General features: G+C 32.4%; 3 protein-coding genes, 1 long non-coding RNA gene and 1 pseudogene across 5 annotated transcripts; 1 reads left to right on the top strand and 4 right to left on the bottom strand.

Moving 5' to 3' along the window:
* Nucleotides 1-58: 58 nt before the first annotated feature.
* LOC146942136 (agamous-like MADS-box protein AGL104) lies at nt 59-2,554 on the top strand. The gene is made up of 10 exons (XM_085756082.1): nt 59-309; nt 418-471; nt 806-821; nt 916-977; nt 1,110-1,137; nt 1,242-1,303; nt 1,437-1,536; nt 1,641-1,777; nt 1,862-2,058; nt 2,253-2,554. The coding sequence occupies exons 1-10, from the start codon at nt 125-127 to the stop codon at nt 2,366-2,368; spliced, it is 957 nt and encodes a 318-aa protein (XP_085612208.1). The 5' UTR covers nt 59-124; the 3' UTR covers nt 2,369-2,554.
* Nucleotides 2,555-3,192: 638 nt separating this feature from the next.
* Nucleotides 3,193-5,721, bottom strand: LOC146942135 (putative cyclin-A3-1). The gene is made up of 8 exons (XM_085756079.1): nt 5,230-5,721; nt 4,905-5,137; nt 4,731-4,806; nt 4,344-4,420; nt 4,201-4,234; nt 3,946-4,095; nt 3,692-3,826; nt 3,193-3,616 (listed from the first exon to the last, which is right to left on the bottom strand). The coding sequence occupies exons 1-8, from the start codon at nt 5,440-5,442 to the stop codon at nt 3,560-3,562; spliced, it is 975 nt and encodes a 324-aa protein (XP_085612205.1). The 5' UTR covers nt 5,443-5,721; the 3' UTR covers nt 3,193-3,559.
* Nucleotides 5,722-7,549: 1,828 nt separating this feature from the next.
* LOC146942134 (uncharacterized) lies at nt 7,550-15,069 on the bottom strand. The gene is made up of 3 exons (XR_015032591.1): nt 14,548-15,069; nt 9,362-13,038; nt 7,550-7,849 (listed from the first exon to the last, which is right to left on the bottom strand). It is a non-coding gene; the product is annotated as an uncharacterized LOC146942134 (long non-coding RNA).
* Nucleotides 15,070-17,184: 2,115 nt separating this feature from the next.
* Nucleotides 17,185-19,551, bottom strand: LOC146942133 (F-box protein CPR1-like). The gene is made up of 2 exons (XM_085756078.1): nt 18,160-19,551; nt 17,185-17,596 (listed from the first exon to the last, which is right to left on the bottom strand). Exons 1-2 carry the CDS (start codon nt 19,359-19,361, stop codon nt 17,557-17,559), a joined length of 1,242 nt encoding a protein of 413 aa, XP_085612204.1. The 5' UTR covers nt 19,362-19,551; the 3' UTR covers nt 17,185-17,556.
* A 3,882-nt stretch (nt 19,552-23,433) lies between these two features.
* On the bottom strand, nt 23,434-25,178 carry LOC146942132 (F-box protein CPR1-like; annotated as a pseudogene). The gene is made up of 2 exons (XR_015033548.1): nt 23,932-25,178; nt 23,434-23,623 (listed from the first exon to the last, which is right to left on the bottom strand). The product of XR_015033548.1 is annotated as an F-box protein CPR1-like (transcript).
* Nucleotides 25,179-25,657: the final 479 nt, after the last annotated feature.

Here is a 25,657-nt window from a genome sequence, read left to right as displayed (position 1 = left end):
CCAAACCTATATCAAATCATCAATAAATATATATTGAGTCATTTTTAAGACCTACGTGTTTAATGTTGCTTCTTTTTTTCCCTATATATCTCACTTTTCCGCATCATGGAGTGAATGAAAAAAGATGGGGAGAGTTAAGCTTCAGATCAAAAAGATTGAGAACATAACAAATAGACAGGTTACTTTCTCAAAGAGAAGGAATGGTTTAATCAAGAAAGCTTATGAACTTTCTGTTCTTTGTGATGTTGATGTCGGTCTCATCATGTTTTCTCCATCTGGGAGAGCCACTCTCTTTTCTGGCAATAGAAGGTTTGGAAGATAATTCTTTCTTTTTTCTTGATTATTTTTTTTATAAAAAAAAATATTGAAAATATAAATAAATGAACTTATTCTCACTTTTTATTATATGTTTTGAAGCATTGAAGAAATCCTTGAACGATATATAAATCTTCCAGACAGTGAACGTGGAAGGTAAGTGATTCCCTAGATTTGGATTTGTTGCGACAATTTCACACATTCACACGGCCAGCACATCGCTGGCAGTTTGATCAAGATTTGATCGAGATCAAACGGTTTAAATTTCATTCAATGCACAATTTAATACCGATCTTAAAATTTGAACTTTCCGATCTTGATCCAACAACCACCGACATGTTGAGTGCGTGAATTGTTGACTGCAACAAATCCAAATTCGTAATTTCATATGTTCTTATACCAGTACTTCATACTTGATACTTCCTATTTTATCCTAATGTTGGTGGTATCTTTGATTTGTCTGAACTTTTGTTACCGTGCAATTATGAAGGATGCATAATCAAGAGGTGAGTATAATGTTTTTAGTTTGAACTGAACATCAATTTTCAAATGTTCTTGGGAATATTGTTTTGAAATTACAAATTATGATTGTCTCTGTAGCACATCCGAAAGGTGCTTAGAAAGTTGAAAGCTGAAACTGATCAGATATGCCAAGCTCCTAGGTATTTTCCACAGCTCATTTTTAGTTTGATTAATTAATATATACCATAAGGTTTGAATTGTAATCTACTAATAATAATTGGCTTGTAGAGGCTTTCTGGTTTCTAAACCTTTAATTATGTTGTTGCTTGCAGCCCTACGATTACAGACTTCCAACTAAAGGTATTTGTTAATAATTAAGCATTGTATATTATCATTTAGATTATACATTTTCAACTTCAAATAATGTTATATATGTTGGATTAATAAATCTATGTGAACTTCAGGAGGTTCAAAGAGAAATATTTATTTGCAAGTCTCAATTGGAAGAGATGGAGAATCGACTAAGGTTTCTCTCCCTATATCATTGCTTAACTTCTACTCATCAGTTTTCATTTGATTAATTAAAAACCAAAACCAGATTCTGAGATGTTCTGAAGGAACAGAGCATATTCATCACTTTTTCATGCTATAATTTTTAGGATATTTGAAGGAGATCCTTCAGAGATTACCACATTGTGCGAGGCGGAATATCGTGAACAAGTCCTACAGGAAACTCTAAAACAAGTGCAACTGCGAAAAGTAAGTTTTATAACATACAAGATAACACTATACACGTGAAATATCTTTATCGTAGCTAATTATTGGTTGCAAATTTGCAACTATAAATTAATTATTATGATTAGGTACATCTTACAAAAACTGTAGATGTAGATGGATTTGTTGCTGGAACTACAGAGAATGTATTAGGTTGGTTTCCTCAGGGAGATACCAATGATCAGATTCTGAACTTTGCCAATGCTTACCACCCTTCTCCTCTCAGGTACTTTTTATTGCCATTGATTTTCAATTGTCCAGTTCAAGTGAATTTGTATCAAATTGTTTATGGCTTTATTTCTGAAAACAGTGATCAACAATCACTGAGTACTGTTGTTGATATGGTAACGCCAACTTCGACCCTTCTGAACTCTGCAAATGTCGATCACACTTGTCAAATTAGTCCCAGGGATGCTGCAGAGGCTGACATTAGTAATGCGCTAAGTACTCAGTTTGGACAGGTTATGGATACCAATTTGTCCTCTTGGGAGCACCTCCATCAATTAGGTACTTACTTGAATATATTATAATTAACTGTAGTTGTGTTGTAACTTGATTTGATAATGCACATTGGTTGAATAAATAATTACTGAAAATTTACTTTTTATTTGGTATATCAGTTGTTTGATATACTGATAATAAGATTGTCATAAAACTAATAGTTTTAGCCCAAGCTTAGTTTTGGAGTCATTGTTTTGCAGAGAGAGGACCATTGTCAGTTGCAGAGACAAGAGAAGGGCAACTGCTTGAGCAGTATTTTTCTCAATTTAGTCCGTCAAATATCTTCATAACCAATCATGGTCAACTTCAAACATGATATATGGTGTCTATGTACATGTTTTCTAGGAAATGCATTTGCATTTTCTCAGCTAGCAGCTGAAATGAGATGGTTTAGATTTGTTTGTATCGATATTCATGACTTGTATGTGTGTAGTAGAATTGAATTGGTTGAATGTAGTTGCTATTTGCTAGAATTTGATGAATCAGATAATTGGGTAAATAACTTCTTTCTCTTTTGTATTATCTATCAAGTTTTTTTTTTTTAACAAAATATCTCACGGGAACTTTTTTTACGAAAGAAAAGTTTATACATACCATTAATAAGCGGATCACAGTGCAAATGTTAATATGATCTTAAAATACGATTGTAATTTAGATCAAGTTTGATTGCCTTGTAAATTTCATAAACGCGCATTGTTAAGCACACTTAAGAGTTTGGAGGAGTACCAACAGGATTCAACTTTAAAGATTGTCATCTCTTATCACACAGCCCCAAACCCTTTGGGTGAAAAACCCCTTATGCAACAAACATGACAATCCTCATAGTCATAGCCAAATAAACCACTTGTTGGTCTCTTTACCCTGCAACCATCTCTACTTCAGTGCTCCATCGGTTCACGCCAAACCACATCAATTTGAGAATGTTCCTAAGACTGCCTGGCGTTAAGCACAATGTTTATTTTACCTTTTTAACCTTTTGGTGCACCAATGTACTGCGCTCAAAGGAGTCCATGCTACCTTATCATATATAGATCTATGTACTTATCCCCCAAACAGACCATAACAGATATATTTGTGTTTAAATGGATAAAATCTGATTAAAAGTTAATGTACACACAAATTATCAAATGAAAAAAGTAACAGCAATTAGCTCAGTGAATAGCATACACTAATGTAATGGCAATGGCACTGAAGGCCAGAACAAGGACAAAACATTCTGGTCATTTCTAATGTGAAAGTTTACAAGTTAAACTGCAACTTGTCCACTAAAATTTCAATACCAAACTATGAAAGAAAAAAAAAAGTATAAATTCCTTGACCATAACTTAATAGCCAGTTAAGGTGACTGCTACTTCCCATATACTCAGCTTGAAATAACTTCTCAGTTAAATCATATAGCAACCCCTTGCCCAAGTAGCATGGTTCTTGTGCAAAACATGTTAAGCTCAATCAAATCATTGAACCACTTCAAAAAGTAACCAAGTTTCATCCAACTCCCTCACTCAAATTAAAACAGATCACTTGGTAAATGAGGAGGCGAAGGGAGGTTAGCCACGTATTTGAACTGTTACAATGTAAAGATACCATGTCATTGAAATAGCCAAAATAAAGTCTAAGGAATGTGATGAAAAATAATCACCTTGTACTGCTTGTATTTCTCCCGAGTAGCTTCAAATGACCCTTCCCGTCTTGACATATACAGATCATGTAAGATGAGAACGCATTCCTTCAACTCAACTGGTTTATACCCAGAGTATTCTTGCAGGGCTGATGTCTGTCACAAACAAAACAAAAACCATAAATGCATTGAACCATCAACCATCTATGTTAATTTGGTAATACTAACACTTTTACATATAAAGTAAGCCATTAACTATATGATCAAATACTTGCCCAGGGATAAGTTTTGGGCCAAACAATGAATCTAGCAAGCAATGTGATCGACGCAGCCACCAAAGAAGGCAAGAATCTCACACAATCATAATCCAATAAACTTAGCTCAGCAAGATAGTTACTTAGAAATTCAAACTGCAAATTTAAAGCCTGAAAGAAAGAAGGAAAATAAAACAAACAAACAACAATCAGAACACCTAACAACGCTTTCGAAATGTCCAAAGCATAGATAGACAATGAAAAAACCTAACTCACATTTTTCTTCTTACAGACAATTTCATTAAACCTCCTGTATCACAGAAACTACAATAATTAGTCTATTGTCTTTTCAATTTTCTTAACATAATTGACATTTGCAAAAACAAAATAATTAATAAACAGATTTGGCACTCTCTTGCCTTAAAAAAGTCTTAACAGTGGGACTGCCCATATCATTATCTAGGGTCTTGAGTATGTCAGTTTCCATCTCTAAAACCTGTATTGATAGCAATAAACAAGAGAAGCAAAATAAGGGAGCATTAACACAGTCACATAACAAATTTAAATCTTCTTTTGGTAAACTAAGGTATCCCCAAACGCAACTACTGAGACCAATCTCTCGATATAATTGAGATCCTTTTTAGGGGTTGATCTCTCTTAACATGTGTTTTCCATACACACTAACAAGGAATCAAATTCCTGCCCAAACTATTAAGGCACCCAAACATATAACACTTATGTCCCACTATGTTGATAATTTCACTATTTCAGATCATAAAAAGTATCGGAATGGTATATAGCTTTACCTCGTCTCTGTTGTATGTATTATCAGTAATAAAGCATAATTCTTCGACATGGGGTGGGTTAATATCTTCATACTTCCTTTTATAATCGAAAAAATAAGATCAATCAATCATAATGTTCAAGAAAATAAAGAGAAAAATTATTTGCAAAATTCAAATCGGACATAGAAGGCTTACGATGCAATGTACATGGATGCAACACCCAACAATTGAAGCTTGACCCTATTGATAGGGTAAAAAGATAGGAACCTATCTATGTAAGAAACAGCGAGATGAAGTGTATCGTTATGAAGCTTGTATTCTTCAACAACTTCTACTAACCAATCAATCAATATTCCTCTCATTTTTGGATCAATGTCTCTCTGAACTATCTCCATGTAATCCTTCATTGGTCTTCTCTTTGTCTCCATCTAAAAAAAAAAATCAAATCTCAATCAAATATTTAAAATTTAAAAAAAAAAGGTACAATTTTGAAACAGTGTGAAATGACCCATAAGATTACCTCCATGGATCGAAGATAGTTATAAGCACTGGAAACAACTGGAGCATCAAAGTTTTCATGGGTGTTTGATTCTGCACTAATGTCATTGTTCTTCTTCGATTGAGAAACAGTGAGATTGGTTGTTGAATTGGGAAGTTCAGCCAACACGACACGTTTATTCATGTGATTTTGGGTTTCGTTGGTTTTCCTCTTTGCAGAGCGAGTCTCAACCATTTTGTTCTTGTTCTTTTCTGGAACAGAGAAAACGAAGAGTGGAATAATAAGACTCTTCTTCCTTAAATCTCTCAATTATCATTTAATTCAGTTTCCTAATACTCGAATCTTGTTTTGGCGATTGGGGGTTTTTAAATTTTGTTTTCGAGCCAAAATGTTTTTCAAGTTTAATTTGGCGGAGTAATTGAATATTTTGGTTTCAGAACTAAGTTTAATTATGATTTCATATGGCGGGGTGGGTGGCGCTCTTTCCTCTCCCCCCCAGGCCCCATCATCATCAATAAATAAACGCAACTATTGGGTAACCAAAATAAAAGTATAGTACAAATGTTTTTTGTACACAAATATATAATACTTCCTTGGATTAAACAATTTTTTTACTTTTTAGATTCATTTGGTAATAGTTTTTTTTTTTTTTTTGTGGTCGGGATTTGAACCATGTATCTTGCATATATTATGCATTGTCCATACCAACTGAATTAAACTCACGAGGACTTCGGTAAAAGTATATAATCATGTACATTGTTTATTGAATGACTCTAAAAAATAAAAAAATTGTTTATAATTGAGACCGGAGGAAATATATTTTTATGGTTTGGGAGTGTTAAATTGTTTTTCTATCTTCTTATATTGTTCTTTCTCTTTGAGATCATTAATCACACTCAATGATATAGTACATTGAGATATGGTGTTGGAAATCACATATGTGTTTGTAGGGCATTTGTTATAAAAAATCGGAAAAAAAATATAAATTTTGTCTTTGAAAAAACAATTTTTTAAAATTTCAAGAAATTGAAGCCACAATTTTAAAGTAGCAATATTTTCATCTTAAAATAATGGATTAAATATGTTTTTGAGTCACATAAATATATCAATTTTTTTGTTTATGTCTGTTGAAAAAAATCGGCTTTTAGTCTTCTAAATTTTTTTCATCATTACATTTGGTTCATAGTTTTAAGTCTACTCTTGTGTAGCTTTTATAATTTTGAATGATTTTTTTTAGGAATGTTTAGAATATTATAAGAATCTTTTTCAAAAAACAAATAGAATTTTTTAACATGAATTAAATATAATTTTTTATGTTTTTAGCGTTTTAAAAAATTATATTTAATTCATGTTTTGTTAAAAATTCTAGTTTTTGTTTTGAGAGATTCTTATAATATTGTAAACATTCTTGAACATTTTCATTAAAAATACGAAGACTGCCATGAGTTGACTTAAAAATAGTGAATGAAAACTTTTGAGGGACTAAAAGTCGTAGAAATTTTTTAAGGGAACTAAAATGAAAAGTTTATATATTTATAGGGACCAAAAACATATTTATCCATAAAATAATTAGATGGGGAAAAATGTTAAATATGTTTTTTGTCCATATAAATATTCAAAATTTCGTTTTCAAACCCTACAAAATCGTAATTTTTAGTCCCCATAACATTTTCCTTTGACATTTCTATGGACAAAAAAAGCGACGGAAAATTTTACCAAAAATAAAAATACTGATCTGGAATACTTTACAAGGACTAAAGATGCTTACAAAAAAGTAAAAATAAACTAAAAATGCGATTTTTTTTTTGTTTTGAAGAAGCTAAATTAGCCCACCTAAATTGGCACCGGAGAGAATGCGATTTTATTTTATAGAGACTAAAATCGACTATTTATATTAAATAAAAATTTAACGAAATTCTCAATCTCCAACGACTGCGCATGGAAAAACTCAACAAGAGAAGATTTCTTCAGACATAACAAGAAAGTTCGTTATTCGGAAGGAGGAGGCTATGAGGTTATGCATGGTGCATCATAATGCAACGTAGAAAACCTGATGCATGATAATGTATTATGTATGAATCAAATCTTTGAGTGCTTTAAAATTGAGTTTTGACGTTCAAAATTCACATACCATATTTGAGATGATGCTCAAAATTCGCATACCATATAAAATGATGTACTTAATAGTTCATGAAGTGTCTTTATGTGTTCTTTCTGGATGACACAGATGAACATTGTGGAGGCACAATGTGTCACGACCCAAAATTCAATATCGTGACCGGCGCACGAACTAGAGCATCCTAGTCCGGCAAGCCTATTGACGACACTTGACAAACTATAATTTAAACAATTTTCAAATTTACTTTTACTTAAAATGACATCCACTGAAATTTCGACAGAGTATTCTCTGTATTTTGAATACTTTCCAAGATATGAATCCTGTCTATATACTTGTATTATCAGCAGAATCTCAAAGTGACATAACTAGATGTTTGTACAACTCAAAACAAAACATTTCTAGACTACCAATAGCTGCAGATACATCGACCATTCAGTTTATACATAGAGGAGACCTACCAAAAGAATGACATTGATAGATCTTTAACTCTGCTACAAGCTTTCTACGCCCTTGACTTTGAATCTGAAAAAAAAAATGTACGAAGAAGGGGTAAGTCACAAAGACTTAGTGAGAGACAACAACAACCACCACCACCTAGAAGGGAAACACACAAGGGCACGATTATTTACTTTCTCAAATCTAATGTCAATTTACAAAAATAGTAATTGTATAAAATTCTATTGATCCGCATTAAGACGCATGATAACTTTTACACATGTATAAATATTTCCAATCAAATAAGAATAATTCAAAGAAAATCCCATATTTTAAAGAGGTGAAAAATAGGTTACAAGCCTTTATAAATACACGGATAAAAATCATAGTAAAAGCCTTTACAGAAAATATAGAAAACTCCATTAATGAAAATGATCAAAATAATCAACTTCAAATAAAATATAAAATCACATTCAATTTGATTTCACCAAAAAAAATCAACTTTAAAGAAAGTATATAAATCCGACTTTAGTGAAAATAATCAAATGAATGAATCGAGAACTAGCTCCATCTCGTTGATAGCCCTCTCCTCCTAATGGTGGCCTTTCCATAGGGGCGGCTCCATCTAACGGATAGCTCTTTTCTCTCGACTCAAAACAAAAATGTTTTTTAAAGTATAGTAAACTCAATTTAGTGAAAATAATCAAAATGGGTGAATCGAGAACTAGCTCCATCTCGTTGATAGCCCTCTCCTCCTAATGGTGGCCTTTTCCATAGGGGCGGCTCCATCTAACGGATAGCTCTTTTCTCTCGACTCAAAACAAAGTATAAAACATTTTCAATTAGGGAGTTAACCTCTCATTGATAGCCCTCTCCTCCTAATGGCGGCCTTTCCATTGGGGCGGCTCCATCTAATGGAGTAACTACCTAATTGAAATAACATACTAGGTGCACCTAGGTCGTCGCAATGATAATCGTTTTTCTCAAAACAAAATTCTCAAAATGTCACTAAAACCATGTTTCACAACATATTGAAACTTATGTCGACAAAATGTGTACCATCAAAACTCAATCGAATATCTATTACTTATAATCATAAGTAAAACCAAATCCAATCCAAATCAAGTACATGTTAGTAACAAAATCTTCGAAAAACACGATTGTCAAAACCATTCTTTACAACGTATGAAAGCTAGTGCCGAGATACATGAAATCAAATTTCAATTCTTAAATCCCCTACTTTATAAATCATAGGTCAATCCAAAACCCAAATCCAAATGGAATGTATAATGAATAGTATCGAAATAAATTTCAAAATGAAACATATTTCTCTCAAAAACAATTTTTGTCAACATCTCAAAACATATGCCGTAGTGTATGCAACCAAATCCCGACTTCAAATTATTTTCTCAATAAATCATAGATAAATTCAAATAGAGACCATATTAATATTCATGACCTTAAACATAATATCAACGACAAGAAAAATGTTTAAAGGGTGTGTTCCCCATTTTTTATAAACACTTTAACTTATAAAATAACCAAAATATCAATAATAACGATAATTAAAATAAATGATAATGATCATCATCAACTCACAACTATGACGAATCAACTCCGTTTGCTCTCTAACCACTCCTGAAGAAGTATGTGAAGCGTCCGGCGTCATATCTCCAAGAAGTCTCAATGAGCAACTTTCACAACATGGGTATTCCTCTTCTTTCCCAAAGCACAAACTCTAATCCCAAAATTCCACCAAATAGCACTTGCAGAATTAGGAACAAGCTTTGTTTAGACTATAATCTTACTAATGGGTGTTAATTGTAGCTTAAATTTGATGTTTGAATAGAAAGAAAAAAGAAAGAAATGTTGCCGTGTGATGAACAGAGGAACGAAGGGAAAGGATGAAAGAAACAAAGGGAATTGTTTAGTAGCTTCTAGACCTCACTTTTATCTTTACTACTAAACATTAGTATTTATTTAAATATTATTATTATCAATTGTAGTTTAGTGTTATTTATTTTATTTTTCTATTTTTTTCACGTGTTACAATATACATAATTATTATTGTTACTTATTTTATTCTATTTTTTTTTTCAATTACTAAAACGGTGTGTTTCATTCTTCCCCCTTAAAAAAATTCGCCCTCGAATTTTAACTACTAGCCTTGATTTTCGAATAAGTATGAATACTTTTTGCACGCATTATATCTTCGGGTTCCCACGGTTTCTTCACCAGATGGTTCTAGCCACATAATCTTTACCAGAACAGTGTTCTTTTAACATAAAGGTTTCATTTTCTTATCTATTATAGTTGTCGAATGACCGATGTAGGACAAACTCTCGTTTAACTTCACATATTCATGATTAATAACACGAGAACAATCATAAAGGTACTTCCGAAACATAGCTATTTGAAAGACCACATGAATTATCCAATGGAAGTGCCAAACGATAAGCTACATGTCCGACTCTCCAAAATCTTAAACATTCCAATGCACCTTGGACTTGTATTGCCATATACTACACTACAAAACTCCTTTCACTAGTGATACTCGTAAGATAAATGTTCTCCAACTGTGAACTCTAAAAGGCAACTCCTCTTATCAACATAAGTCCTTTACCTACTCTAAGATATTACTTAATGAGCTTGGATCAATTCTTTCTTTACTATTGGAATAATCATATTCATCAATGAACAATATCACAAATGGATGTAAGAATGGTTTAAAACCCAACTCATCAAATCCATAAAAAGATGTTGAAGTATAAGTAAACCCAAAAGGAATAACCAAAATTTCATAATGGTCGTAGCATGCGTAAAGAGTTGTCATTGGCATAAGATCCCTCTTAATTTTCAACTGGTGGCACCTAGACAGCAAGTCAATCTAGGAAAAACTCAGAGGTCCTTGCAATCGGTCAAACAACTCGTCAATGCAAGGTAAATAACATTTATTTCTAACTATCACTTTATTCACTTGTTTGTAAACTACACATATTCACATGTATCTATCTTTCTTCCTTACAAACAATATCAGGGCTCCCTACGGAAAAAAAAAATATTTGAGCGAATAAATCTTATTGAGAAAATCATGTAGCTTCTCCCTTAACACCTAAAGTTTTGCTAACTATTTGATCAAGAGGTATGGAAGTCATTGAGTGTTGGGAACCAAGTCTATAGATAACTTAATTTTCTTATCAGAGACAATCTAAAAAAAATTCTTCTTCCAGAAAGATATTAGGAACTCACACACTTTTGAATAATTATTGTTCTTCATTACTCACTTGTATATCCATAATAAAAAGCAATTATTCTTGAGAACCTATTTCCAATAATATATTAGCTCTTAAACTTAAGGTGAAATTATATGCTACCCAACCAGGTTTTCCTCAAAAGTAGAAAAACGATTACCTAGTATCTCAACTCTCAGTGTCTTGTTATATCATATGAGGGTGACATAATGGTGGATAAACCAAATCACACTCAAAATCCTATAGATTTATACTAATGCGACTGGTGTTAATGAATGACTAGATAATAGCTGTGTCGTAGCTGCCAAAGGGCAATCCCTCCTAATATGACATACTTGACATTGAAATTACACTTTACCATAATTGAAACAAAATATCTCCACAGTCAAATCAACCACTATAGAATCAAAATTACTCTAAGGGAAAGCGAATGCACTGTGTTAAAAAGTTGTCGACTACAATCATTCTTCTCTGATATAGATATTTGTTGTCCCTAATGATCAAACATAACTTCATCACCACATTAAGAATAATTATTCAACTCGTTTCTTGCGAGAATCCTATTCACTAAATCCCTTAAGCTTTTGTTGCCTAATCTGATGTGTTAAGCTTTAAACCTCCGCAAAGTAGCACAATTAGATCTAACCACGAATCCAGTTAAACATTCCCTTAATTTTTATAATGAACCACTTGAGACATATCTATTCTATGATAGAGTGAGTATCGTGCCTTAAAGCTCTATAAAATGGATTTTTAATACTCTGAAATTGACATATCCTTCGTTTGTTCCGATCTTTCATACCCGTGAGTTAATTCATCTCAAATGCTTTCTAAAAGACAATGAGCCATAAAAATCTAGGGAACTCACCCCATGCCAACGTATGTCCTCCTATTTTGTTTTCCATGTATAAGTGTATCAAACCAATCATATACCACACCAGCCAACTTAATAAAGTATATTTCTACATCCTTCTATTTGAGCATTCTAATGCCCTTCATAAACTCTTTAGACCATTGATGAATTGTGGTGGATCTTACGCCCACTAGAATTAGAAAAAGTAAGGGTGATGGACGTGTAACCTGCTGCTCAAACTAATTAACTATTTGTTGACCATCAAAATTCATTTTTCATAAATTAACAAGCTTCTTCCCAACAGAAACCCCAACAAGTTGTTGCAATAACAATTGCAAAGTTCGTCTTCCTCTAGTGACTACAACATTAGCTACTAATGTAACCAAGTCACGTTCGTCGACGTGAACATCGCGGCGTCCATTATCAACTTTAAATCGACCACAAGTACGACCTATACAACGACCTCTTTAACTAGTGTCTTAGGGTTAGGCAGTCAACTCATAAGCAACTAATTTCCCTTCTAGTTAAGATCGAAGTGATGGGTGGAAAATTTAACAAATATAGGACAAGACGAACAAGTGAAACAAATCATGACAAACAGAGTGAAACAAATCAATGACCAAAAGAAATCCAAGGATTGCACAACAAGTGAGACTACCATAGAATGCTAATAGATTTTTGCAAATAAAAGGTGCCGCGGTTCACAATTTACTGGCAAGAATCTATTTTCATTCTATGTCTGCAGCTATTAGGACCTACAACCGGGCTCTGATACCAACTTTGTCACGACCCAAAATTCAATATCGTGACCGGCGCACGAACTAGAGCATCCTAGTCCGGAAAGCCTATTGACGACACTTGACAAACTATAATTTAAACAATTTTCAAATTTACTTTTACTTAAAATGACATCCACTGAAATTTCGACAGAGTATTCTCTGTATTTTGAATACTTTCCAAGATATGAATCCTATCTATATACTTGTATTATCAGCAGAATCTCAAAGTGACATAACTAGATGTTTGTACAACTCAAAACAAAACATTTCTAGACTACCAATAGCTGCAGATACATCGACCATTCAGTTTATACATAGAGGAGACCTACCAAAAGAATGACATTGATAGATCTTTAACTCTGCTACAAGCTTTCTACGCCCTTGACTTTGAATCTGAAAAAAAAATGTACGAAGAAGGGGTAAGTCACAAAGACTTAGTGAGAGACAACAACAACCACCACCACCTAGAAGGGAAACACACAAGGGCACGATTATTTACTTTCTCAAATCTAATGTCAATTTACAAAAATAGTAATTGTATAAAATTCTATTGATCCGCATTAAGACGCATGATAACTTTTACACATGTATAAATATTTCCAATCAAATAAGAATAATTCAAAGAAAATCCCATATTTTAAAGAGGTGAAAAATAGGTTACAAGCCTTTATAAATACACGGATGAAAATCATAGTAAAAGCCTTTACAGAAAATATAGAAAACTCCATTAATGAAAATGATCAAAATAATCAACTTCAAATAAAATATAAAATCACATTCAATTTGATTTCACCAAAAAAAATCAACTTTAAAGAAAGTATATAAATCCGACTTTAGTGAAAATAATCAAATGAATGAATCGAGAACTAGCTCCATCTCGTTGATAGCCCTCTCCTCCTAATGGTGGCCTTTCCATAGGGGCGGCTCCATCTAACGGATAGCTCTTTTCTCTCGACTCAAAACAAAAATGTTTTTTAAAGTATAGTAAACTCAATTTAGTGAAAATAATCAAAATGGGTGAATCGAGAACTAGCTCCATCTCGTTGATAGCCCTCTCCTCCTAATGGTGGCCTTTTCCATAGGGGCGGCTCCATCTAACGGATAGCTCTTTTCTCTCGACTCAAAACAAAGTATAAAACATTTTCAATTAGGGAGTTAACCTCTCATTGATAGCCCTCTCCTCCTAATGGCGGCCTTTCCATTGGGGCGGCTCCATCTAATGGAGTAACTACCTAATTGAAATAACATACTAGGTGCACCTAGGTTGTCGCAATGATAATCGTTTTTCTCAAAACAAAATTCTCAAAATGTCACTAAAACCATGTTTCACAACATATTGAAACTTATGTCGACAAAATGTGTACCATCAAAACTCAATCGAATATCTATTACTTATAATCATAAGTAAAACCAAATCCAATCCAAATCAAGTACATGTTAGTAACAAAATCTTCGAAAAACACGATTGTCAAAACCATTCTTTACAACGTATGAAAGCTAGTGCCGAGATACATGAAATCAAATTTCAATTCTTAAATCCCCTACTTTATAAATCATAGGTCAATCCAAAACCCAAATCCAAATGGAATGTATAATGAATAGTATCGAAATAAATTTCAAAATGAAACATATTTCTCAAAAACAATTTTTGTCAACATCTCAAAACATATGCCGTAGTGTATGCAACCAAATCCCGACTTCAAATTATTTTCTCAATAAATCATAGATAAATTCAAATAGAGACCATATTAATATTCATGACCTTAAACATAATATCAACGACAAGAAAAATGTTTAAAGGGTGTGTTCCCCATTTTTTATAAACACTTTAACTTATAAAATAACCAAAATATCAATAATAACGATAATTAAAATAAATGATAATGATCATCATCAACTCACAACTATGACGAATCAACTCTGTTTGCTCTCTAACCACTCCTGAAGAAGTATGTGAAGCGTCCGGCGTCATATCTCCAAGAAGTCTCAATGAGCAACTTTCACAACATGGGTATTCCTCTTCTTTCCCAAAGCACAAACTCTAATCCCAAAATTCCACCAAATAGCACTTGCAGAATTAGGAACAAGCTTTGTTTAGACTATAATCTTACTAATGGGTGTTAATTGTAGCTTAAATTTGATGTTTGAATAGAAAGAAAAAAGAAAGAAATGTTGCCGTGTGATGAACAGAGGAACGAAGGGAAAGGATGAAAGAAACAAAGGGAATTGTTTAGTAGCTTCTAGACCTCACTTTTATCTTTACTACTAAACATTAGTATTTATTTAAATATTATTATTATCAATTGTAGTTTAGTGTTATTTATTTTATTTTTCTATTTTTTTCACGTGTTACAATATACATAATTATTATTGTTACTTATTTTATTCTATTTTTTTTTTCAATTACTAAAACGGTGTGTTTCACAATGTGAGACCAAATAGTTGCAATTCTTAAGTAACATAGGTACTTGATATCTGATGGTGTGAGCTTAAGGTATCAGATGATGCAGTTGATGTTAGATGATATACAGCGTGAGATACCAGATGTATTCTTTACTCTATGTCATTCATTAAACAATAAGCAACATATGAATGTATGATATTGTGTGCTCTATGATTTGTTTCTAACGAAATATAATTTACATGTTTGAGAAAACATCATACTATAAATTGTTCTCATATACTTTGTTATCGTCAAATTAATTATGGATCATTGTTTTCTAGATGAACTTGATGCCAACATAGTCTACACCTTGGACGAAAGACTTGAGTCTTTGATTACTAAAGTGTTGGGGGAAAAATATTAGTTTCAGAACTCTGGATAACATTCTCCAGCATAAGTGGGCAAAGAAAGCATCTATAAATTACTTTTTAAAAATAACCATTTTAAATATTGATTTACAATATCAATTTGTTTAATATTCAAAAGTGAATAAATAACCATTATCCTCTTACCTGAGACATTGTCATCATGGTTCCTAAACGAGTAAAAAATACAAATTATTTCTAGCTTTAGAGTAAGTGATGTTTAGTAGAAGATATTAGAGTTTGGGGTGTAAGCGGTTTAGACAAATCTGATAAAAACGAAAATCCAAATCGTATCAAACCGAAAAAAGTATACAATAAAACCGAATCTAAATGAATCTCCACTTTTTGTTTTCTCTTACTTCTGTAACTTCTTTTTATAATCTCATCTTCAAGTTGGATTATCTATGATTAACAGAATTTATGCAGGTTCTGTTCATTTAGATTTATGTTCATATCCATTTTCATTCAAATCTACCTCGATGGATGTGATCTTTCTGTGCTCAGGTTATTCTCTTTGCTTAGATTCTCCAATGATTCATTCGCTCTTTGTGCTTTCAATCTTCTAGATGCATGTTTTTTATTTTAGAAAATTGTATATGTTATTGATTTGTGCACAACAATTGTAGCCCTTGTTTTAGTTCATGTGCATGCTTAAGCCATGTTCATTTTGTTATACTGTTATGGATGCCTACTTAATCTCATGGAATTTCAGCAGTGTAGAGTCAGATCACAGTTGCAAAGTATACACTTTTGGTTTTCGTTTATGATTTATTGGAATTTTGTAGCGCCTAATTTACACAATCTTGTTGGATATGTTTATGATAGCACAATGAGACTGGTTATTGTATAACACTTCCAAAGAAAAAGTCACTTTGAGCTAAAAGTTTAATGAGCATAACAGAAAATATGAGCACATAACTTGTTGCACATGCTCATAATAGTATATCATCTGTAGAGTTTTTGAATATAATGAGCATAACAGAAAATATGAGCACACATACGCCTAATATAGTTAAACAAATTGCCTGTGACAAGAAATGAAAAGTATATAGGATATATGATAAAAACGAGAAATCAACTAATTGACAAAACATGGGTTGGTGGTATTAGTAAGGTCTTCATAATGCTGAAAAGTGAAAACTATTAGGCATATTTTCAATATATTACATGCAGATATCTTAATTAACAGAATTGCCAATAAAAACCATATAACTGGTAGTTGCTTGAATATTCAAAAAAATTAAACCACATGCTACTCCAGTCTCAAGCAAAAGTCGGTAAAAAAAAGTTTATATATTTGGCCTAAAATTTCGACTAAATACATCAAACACTTATTCTTACACATAAACTCCACTAGGAAACAACAGAAGATACAGAACTATTATTATACCAATGATAAGATAAGCCTAGATTTTTAATGGAGTCATGACCCCAGACTTATACGTCAATAAACGACCACCTCATGGTCACACTTATAAGTTACATTTAAATGTGCTATATAACAACACTTTGACTTGCTGCTAAATTAGAATTGATTCTTTTAAGTTCTACCTATATGATGCAGAGAGACATTAGTATTACCCTATACAGTGTTTAAACTTCTAACTCAAGGTGACTTTTTCTTTGGAAGTGTCATACAATAACCAACTTCATCAGGCTTTCATAAGCATATGTTGTAAGAATTTGGAATTTAGAGATAATGGAAATGATAAATTGAGAGAGAGGGAGAGATAGAGAGAGATCTTTGAAATTAATTGAAGAAGTAGCAAGTACAAAGAGTTTCGATTACAAATATCAAAAAGGGAAATATGGACTATTCCATATTTGCTCAACATTACTATAATCTAGAAGTAAAAGATAAAAGTAGAAGATCCTTTTAGAAAAGCCAAAGGGAGACCATTCATCATCAAATTCTTCCCACCCTAGATTTTTACACCAGAGAGATAAGTGTGATCTCAGACATACCATTCAAAATGAGAGATAAAAATGGGCCGTTCATTATCCCTTCAACCTTTCCCAGAAACCAGGGTGACTAATTACATCACAAGAAAGAAATTGAGCATCCTGTTTCAGCTGCACATCACAGGTCCTTCCTTCCATCCCTTACAGTCTCAATTTAAATCCTCGGGACAAGAAGCCGTCCCTGTGAAAAAAAAGTGAATCTCATCAAAGTAAGTTTGAAAATATCACAAAAGAATAGTTGATAAAATAACCATGCTTTTGAAAGGAACTATGCATAATTTGGAGTAATATCATTGTAGGCCAATTTCTAAACAGCAACTTTCTTCTCTTTACATACCACAACAGGGTGGAATAGTCTCAACATTCAGAAATAAGCTTGTAAAAATAATTATTTAGGAGTAAAGATCTCAATCAATGAATGAAAAAAAGCAATTGATAACAAAATTCTTTCTTTAATCTAATTTTAAAGAAGAGGAATCCTGCAACTCTTAAACCGAAACATAGCATGCATTGTCTTTTTTTGCTTCTTTTGAAATCAAGCATACACATATTGTGAAATACATAAACATAAACAAAGGTAGAGAGTTCAAAGTAATTAGAGAATCCTTGTCCTATAATAAGAATTTAATTTGACCTTTGGCATAGAGTTTAACTACATATATCATATGATGGGTCCATTGAACCGACATTAAATTATTATACATAGCAAAAACTCAAAAAACTCGTATAATAAAAAAGAAGTACCTGATCTTGCTTGTTCGATTCTCCTTCTTTCTACGATTATCAACAAGGAAGGAAGGTGGTACAAGACTTTCAACACAAATCATAGCTTCATCGAAATCAGGAATTCCTTCAACAAAACTAACCTGTTGACTCTTCAAATCATACCAAAACAGCTGCTGATAATAATCCTCAAACAAAACCTGAGTTCCTTCCAACAGAACCTTACTTCCATCACTAGAATAACCTAAAGGCCTCAAAGATTTCAACGGTAAAGGGAAACACGATTTTACCAAAGTAAAAAGTTTACACCAACTATCTTTAGATCCATATTCTTTCATCACCCAAACATCAATTTTAGTAGTTTCATAATTCACAGTCAAACAAAGACACCCTCCCAAATCAGCAACATCAATTTCAAAACTCTCATTACAATTAACCTTTTGATCTATTTCAGCAGGAAGAGGAACCTCATTGAAAATCTCAAGTGATAGATTAAACGCGAAAATTAAACAAGGTTCTGACCCATTAATATCCGGTGTCATTATCAAGTGAATAGAATTCTCAACAAAAACCCCCATGCTGTTAACATAGTAAAGAGCGTAAGGCGGCATACTGGGAATTACTTTCCACGAGTTAGTTTTTGAGCTGAAGAGTCTCACATGTGGATCAAAAGAGTAATCTAGATCGACTGTCCAAGAGATTCGGAGGAGTTTGTAATCGTTGGTTAAAGGATCAAAACCGAAGCCGTGAACGCATAAGGCGCAATCGATGTTGTCAGATTCAAGAATGTTAGGTATAGGAAGAGGGAGAAAAGGGATCATCCGATGTTTGCGGGTGTTAGGGTTCCAGATTGTAATTTCATTTGCGTCGTAAGAGTGCGTGAAAGTGGTTTGGCCATTGGAGATAGCAAGGAGGCCGTTACATGAACCGATAAGAGCCATGGTGCTGTTATTAGTGTCAGGAGCGATGTTGGTGGTGAAAGGATGGTTGAGTGGAATCATGGGTTTGGTCAGGTTAGGGAAATCGAGTTGGTAGATATCGGTGTTGTGAAGGATGATGAGGTTGAAATTGAGGGCAGTTTTGAGGTGAAGGTTGATGAAGTTGTGGGAATCAATTAGGGATCGAAGTGATTTTGAGGTTGATCGGAATCGGAGAAGTGATTGTACTGGTAAGCGGGAGAAGATTTCACCGAGTATTTCCGGCGGAAGATGGTCATCCGCCATTGGAGGGAAGGTTCTAGGGTTTAGGGTTTTTCGTTTCTTTCCTTTCTTTTGTGTTTCATTTCTTTCGCAAAACGGTTTTGTCACTGTAGAGAAGAAGAAATTGGGAACGGCGCTCTCAAAAAATATATTGTGCTGGTGACTATTTTGAAACAATCAAAAACTATTTTGAAATTTTAATACAAAGAGAGATTATCGTAACTACTCATTCATTTAAGATTTAAGAACCATGTGTTTTTTTTTTTCCTTATGGAAATGTTGTATATACTATATATAGCCAACAATAATACTGCTTTTTTAAGAAGAAAAAACCAATAATAATTGTTGTATATACTATATATAGCCAACAATAATACTGCTTTTTTAAGAAGAAAAAACCAATAATAATAAATTAAAAAACCAATTAGATAATTAATAAAATCATAATTTAATTCCCCTCAAAGAAAAAATCAGAATTTAATTTGTATATCAATTAATGATATGTTGTTTTACAGATGCGTTGAATGATTGTTAAGACACATAATTGTCATATTCATTAATTAATCGTTTGATGTTTCGTCATACTCTGCTATTCTCCCTTGCCAAATGATTTCATTGAGTGAAACATGTATGAATAATGACTTAAATCTTTCTTATCTTTAAACACACTCAAACACAAGTTAATTAAGATGTTTCTCATCTTTAAAACTTCAATTATGAGTTCAACCAAGAGATATTATGGTATTACTATTACACCTAAAGAAGCATGTGAAACCTACTGTAAATCACATATATTATTTATTGAATAAATCTAAAAAGTAAAAAGTTGTTTAAAATTGAAACCAGAGTAAATACATATATATTTATATGGAATTTGCAAGTGTTAAATTGTTTTTCCATCTTCTCAGAGTAAATACATATATATTTATATGGAATTTGCAAGTGTTAATTGTTTTTCCATCTTCTCGGGTTGTTCTTTCTCTTTGAGATCATTAATCACGCTCAATGATATATTACATTCAGATATTGTGTTGAAAATCACATGTCTAAATAACACACGACTAATAAAAATATGTGTTTGTAAGGCATTTGTTATAAAAAATCGAAAAATATATAAATTTTGGCTATGAAAAAATAACTTTTAAAAATTTCAAAAAATTGAATACATAATTTTAACGTAGCAATATTTTCATCTCAAAATAATGGATTAAATATATTTTTGAGTCCTATAAATATATCAATTTTTGTTTAAGTCTTTTTTTCTTTGACTTTTTGTAATCTAAATTTTTTTCATCATCACTTCTGGTTCATAGTTTTAAGTCAACTCTTGTGTAGTTTTTATATTTTTGAATGAAATTTTCTATGAATGTTTAGAATATTATAAAAATATTTTCAAAAAATAAATAGAATTTTTTAACAAAACATGAATTAAATATATTTTTTTTATAATTTTTAAATTAAATATATTTTTAAAAAATTATATTTAATTCATGTTTTGTTAAAAATTCTAATTTTTTGTTTTGAGAGATTGTTATAACATTCTTGAAAAAATTTATTAGAAATATGAAGGCAACCAATGAGTTGAATTAAAAGTAAAGAACAAAAGTAGTGAATGAAAACTTTTGAGAGACTAAAAGTCAAAGAAATTTTTTTAAGGGGATTAAAACAAAAAGTTTATATATTTATAGAGAACAAAACATATTTATCCATAAAATAATTAGATGGGATTTTGAGAGACTAAAAGTCGAAGAAAATTTTTAAGGGGATTAAAACGAAAAGTTTATATATCTATAGGGACCAAAAACATATTTATCCATAAAATAATTAGATGGGAAAAAAAGTTAAATATGTTTTTGGTTCTTATAAATATTCAGAATTTCGTTTTCAATTCATACAAAATAAAACCGCACTTTTTAGTCCCCATAACATTTTCCTTTGACATTTCTATGGACAAAAAAGGGCGATGGAAAATTTTACGAAAACTAAAAATACTGATGGAAAACTTTACAAAAACTAAAAATGCTGACGAAAAATTTACATAAGCTAAAAATTGCGATTTTATTTTATAGAGACTAAAAACGACTATTTATATGAAACACAAATTTAATGAAATTCTCAATCTCCAACGACCGCGCATGGAAAAACTCAACAAGAGAATATTTCTTCAGACATAACAAGAAAGTTCGTTATTCGGAAGGAGGCTATGAGGTTGTGTAATCATGTAATGCAACGTAGAAAACATTATGTAAGGTTCCTACAAGGCTAAATTATTGAACCTTTTTGGTGAGGTGATTCCAGCGATCCTATGGACATAACTTTAAGTGTTATGAAGGATTCACTTCCCATTGAAGGAGGAGGAAGTGGTGATAGTGTTGTTGGCTTTAATTAGGCTTGAAATTCTGTTTATAGATGACTAATGGAATATGAAAGTAGTGAAAAACACAAAAAGTATACGATTTGGATTTTGTTTTACAAAATCTCTTTCTTAAACATAGATTTGCAAACATTTTAAAGGGAACAAACATACTTTGTTAAAACCTTTTTCACAATAGTAAAGACAGAAAAGTTTTTCATAAAGAGATAAACACGTGAGATTTATAGTTCACCACCAAGTTTTAAACATACATTTTGGCACCGACCTAGTAGCTAGTTCCTTCGCACCGAAGGATTACAACTTAGTCCATTGGACCAAAATACAAGTTCAAATTATTTTTTTCCAACGTGGATTAACTCTTAACACGGTAGGGTAAAAATAAATACAATAGATAACTTTCAAAAGAAATAATAAAACAGTTAAGCTTGTTTCGAGATATTCATAATGTTGTTATTTTCTTTTATTGTTAATGCAATGAATGCTTCATTCGTAAATACAATGAGATAAACTTTCAAAAGAAATGATAAACCAGTTAAGCTTGTTTAGGGATATTCATAATGTTGTTATTTTCTTTTATTGTTAATGCAATGAATGCCTCACTCATAATCAATTTGTTAGCTTCTTCAATGAAAATGTTGTATATGTAGAGTTTGGAGTAAATGATATGTTGTGGGAGTAATCGTAGTTTTTAGGGCAAAAATCTTAATTTAATTTGTTGCATTATGTATGAATCAAATCTTTACATGATGTCGTTGTATGGATTTTTAGTGATTTAACATTGAGTTTTGAGACCGTTAATTTTGACGCTCAAAATTCGCATACCATATAAAAAGATTATACGTAATGAAGTGTCTTTCATGTATTCTTTCTGGATGACACAGATGAACAATGTGGAGACACAATGTGAGACCAAATAGTTGCATTTCTTAAGTAATATATGCACTTGGTATCCGATGGTGTGAGCTTAAGGTATCAAATGATGCGCAGTTGATGTTCTATGATTTGTTTCTAACGAAATATAATATGCATGCTTGAGAAAACATCATAGGATAAATTGAATATGTATGTAGTTTAGTTATATACTGATTTGTGCACAACAATTGTAACCCTTGTTTTAGTTCATGCACAGGTTTAAGCCACGTTCATTTTGTTATAGTGTTTTGGTTTTCGGCGTTGTATAGTCAGGTCACAGTTGCAAAGTATATACTTTTGGTTTTCGTTTATGATATTTTTTTTAGTTTTGTAGCGCCTGATTTAAACAATCTTGTTGGACATGCTTATGAAAGCAAAACGAGGTTGGTTATTGTATAACACTTCCAAAGAAAAAGTCACTTTGTGCCAAAAGTTTGATGAGCATAACAGAAAATATGAGCAAATATCTTGTTGGAAATGCTCATAATAGTATCATCTGTAGAGTTTTTGAATTTAATGAGCATAACAGACAATATGAGGACATATAAGACTAACATAGTTTCAATTACTTGCAGAAGTAGCAAGTACAAAGAGTTTCAATTACACAGAAGTAACAAGTACAAAGAGTTTCAATTACAAATATCATAAAGGGAAATATGGACTATTCCACATCTGCTCAACAGTACTACAATCTAGAAGTAAAAGATAAAAGCAGAAGATCCTTTTAGAAAAGCCAAAGGGAGAGAGGATTCATCATCAAATTTTTCCCACCCTAGATTTTTACACCAGAGAGATAAATGTGATCTCAGACATACAATACAAAATGAGAGATAAAAATGGGTGCAACTCCATTCATTATCACTTCAACCTTTCCCACAAACCAAGGTGACTAATTACATCACAAGAAACAACTTGATCATCCTGTTTCAGCTGCACATCACAGGTCCTTCCTTCCATCCCTTACAGTCTCAATTTAAATCCTCGGGACAAGAAGTCGTCCCTGTGGAAAAAAGTGAATCTCATCAAAGTAAGTTCAAGAATATAACAAGAGCAACTCTTAAACCGAAACATAGCATGCATTGTCTTTTTTTGTTTCTTTTGAAATCAAGCATCCACACATTGTGAAATACATAAACAAAGGTAGAGAGTTCAAAGTAATTAGAGAATCCTTGTCCTATAATAAGAATTTAATTTGACCTTTAGCATAGAATTTAACTACATATATCATATGATTGGTCCATTGAACTGACATTAACTTATTATACATAGCAAAATCTCAAAAAATCTCGTATAATAAAAAAGAAGTACCTGTTCTTGCTTGTTCGATTCTCCTTCTTCCTGCAATTATCAACAGATAAGAAAGGTGATACAAGACTTTCAACACAAATCATAGCTCCATCGAAATTAGGAATTCCTTCAACATAACTAACTTGTTCACTCTTCAAATCATACCAAAACAGCTGCTCATAATGTTCCTCCAACAGAACCTTACTTCCATCACTAGAATAACACAAAGGCCTCAAAGATTTCAAAGAAAAAGTGAAACTCGATTCAACTAAAGTAAAAAGTTTACACCAGCTATCACTAGATCCATATTCTTTCATCACCCAAACATCAAATTTAGTATTTTCATATTTCGCAGTCAAACAAAGACACCCTTCCAAATCAGCAACATCAATTTCAAAACTCTCATTACAATTAATCACTTGATCTATTTCAGTAGGAAGAGGAAACTCATTGAAAATCTCAAGTGATAGATTAAATGAGAAAATAAAACAAGGGTCTGATCCATCCATTTTCCGAGTCATTATCCAGTGAATAGAATTCTCAACAAAAACCCCCATGGTTTGAGCATAGTAAAAAGCGTACGGCGGCATACTGGGAATTATTTTCCAGGAGTTAGTTTTGGAGCTGAAGAGTCTCACTTGTGGATCAAAAGAGTAATTTGGATCAACTATCCAAGAGATTCTGAGGAGTTTGTAATCAGCGGTTAAAGGATCAAAACCGAAGCCGTGAACACATAATCCGATGTTGTTTGATTTGATAATGTTAGGGAAAGGAAGAGGATGAAAAGGGATAATCCGATGTTTACGGGTGGTAGGATTCCAGAAAGTGATTTCGTTGGCGTCATAAGGATGCTTGAAAGCGATTTTGCCATGGGAGATGGCGAGGAGGCCGTTACAGTCATGACGCTGTTGCGCATGACAGGATCGATGTTGGTGGTGAAAGGATGGTTGATTGGAATCATGGATTTAGTTAGGTTAGGGAAATCGAGTTGTTGTGAAGCAGGAAGAGGTTGAAATTGAGGGCATTTTTGAGGTGAAGGTTGGTGAAGTTGTGGGAATCGATTAGGGATCGAAGTGATTTCGAGGTTGATCGGAATCGGAGAAGTGATTGTACTGGTAAACGGGAGAAGATTTCGTCGAGTGTATCCGGCGGAAGATGGTCATGCGCCATTGGAAAGAAGGAGGGAAGGTGCTACGGTTTAGGGTTTTTCGTTTCTTTCAATTCTTTTTAGTTTCATTTCTTTCACAAGGATTGATTTTGTCACTGTAGAGAAGAAGAAATTGGAAACGGCAAAGGATATAACTCAAATGTGGTGTACCCTTTTCTTTCTTTTTTTTAAATGGTAACTTTTTGTGAAAGTTTGTGTAATAAAATGTATTGGAAATTGGAGAAAGTTTGACATTTTTATGGAATTTGATGCATTTTTATGGGTTTTGTCATTTGATGCATGTGTAAAATGTTGGATATCAGAGTAACAAAATATTACCACACACCTAAAATAAGAGATGAGAAAAGAGGAACTGAACACACAAAATTTACCTGGAATATAAGGGGAAATCCATGGGGCAAGAGTGGAGAACTTTCACTAGCGGAAGAAATTACAAGACCTCGCTCTAAATACAAGGAGAGACAAATTACCCTCTCTCTTGAAATAGGAGAATACTAACACTAGGAGAAACCTCACATGAGAAACTATATTTACTCTCTTATTTTTCCTCTCACTCTCAACAAGCTCTAATCTTGTTGT

This window comes from Medicago sativa, chromosome 3 (assembly GCF_051527215.1).
Source record: "Medicago sativa cultivar Bolivia chromosome 3, Bolivia_mono, whole genome shotgun sequence".
Classification (NCBI taxonomy): domain Eukaryota; kingdom Viridiplantae; phylum Streptophyta; class Magnoliopsida; order Fabales; family Fabaceae; genus Medicago; species Medicago sativa.
This window is presented reverse-complemented; position numbering and strand designations above follow the sequence as displayed.

Excerpts from the sequence above, each read along its gene's own strand:
- LOC146942136 (XM_085756082.1), top strand. The coding sequence starts at position 125 with ATGGGGAGAGTTAAGCTTCAGATCAAAAAGATTGAGAACATAACAAAT. Across the intron at positions 978-1,109 it reads CAGATATGCCAAGCTCCTAG|CCCTACGATTACAGACTTCC; the intron begins GTATTTTCCACA and ends TGTTGCTTGCAG. Across the intron at positions 2,059-2,252 it reads GGAGCACCTCCATCAATTAG|AGAGAGGACCATTGTCAGTT; the intron begins GTACTTACTTGA and ends ATTGTTTTGCAG.
- LOC146942135 (XM_085756079.1), bottom strand. The coding sequence starts at position 5,442 with ATGGTTGAGACTCGCTCTGCAAAGAGGAAAACCAACGAAACCCAAAAT. Across the intron at positions 4,421-4,730 it reads ATACATACAACAGAGACGAG|GTTTTAGAGATGGAAACTGA; the intron begins GTAAAGCTATAT and ends CTATCAATACAG. Across the intron at positions 3,827-3,945 it reads GGCCCAAAACTTATCCCTGG|ACATCAGCCCTGCAAGAATA; the intron begins GCAAGTATTTGA and ends TGTTTGTGACAG.
- LOC146942133 (XM_085756078.1), bottom strand. The coding sequence starts at position 19,361 with ATGGCGGATGACCATCTTCCGCCGGAAATACTCGGTGAAATCTTCTCC. Across the intron at positions 17,597-18,159 it reads AATCGAACAAGCAAGATCAG|GGACGGCTTCTTGTCCCGAG; the intron begins GTACTTCTTTTT and ends TTTTTTTCACAG.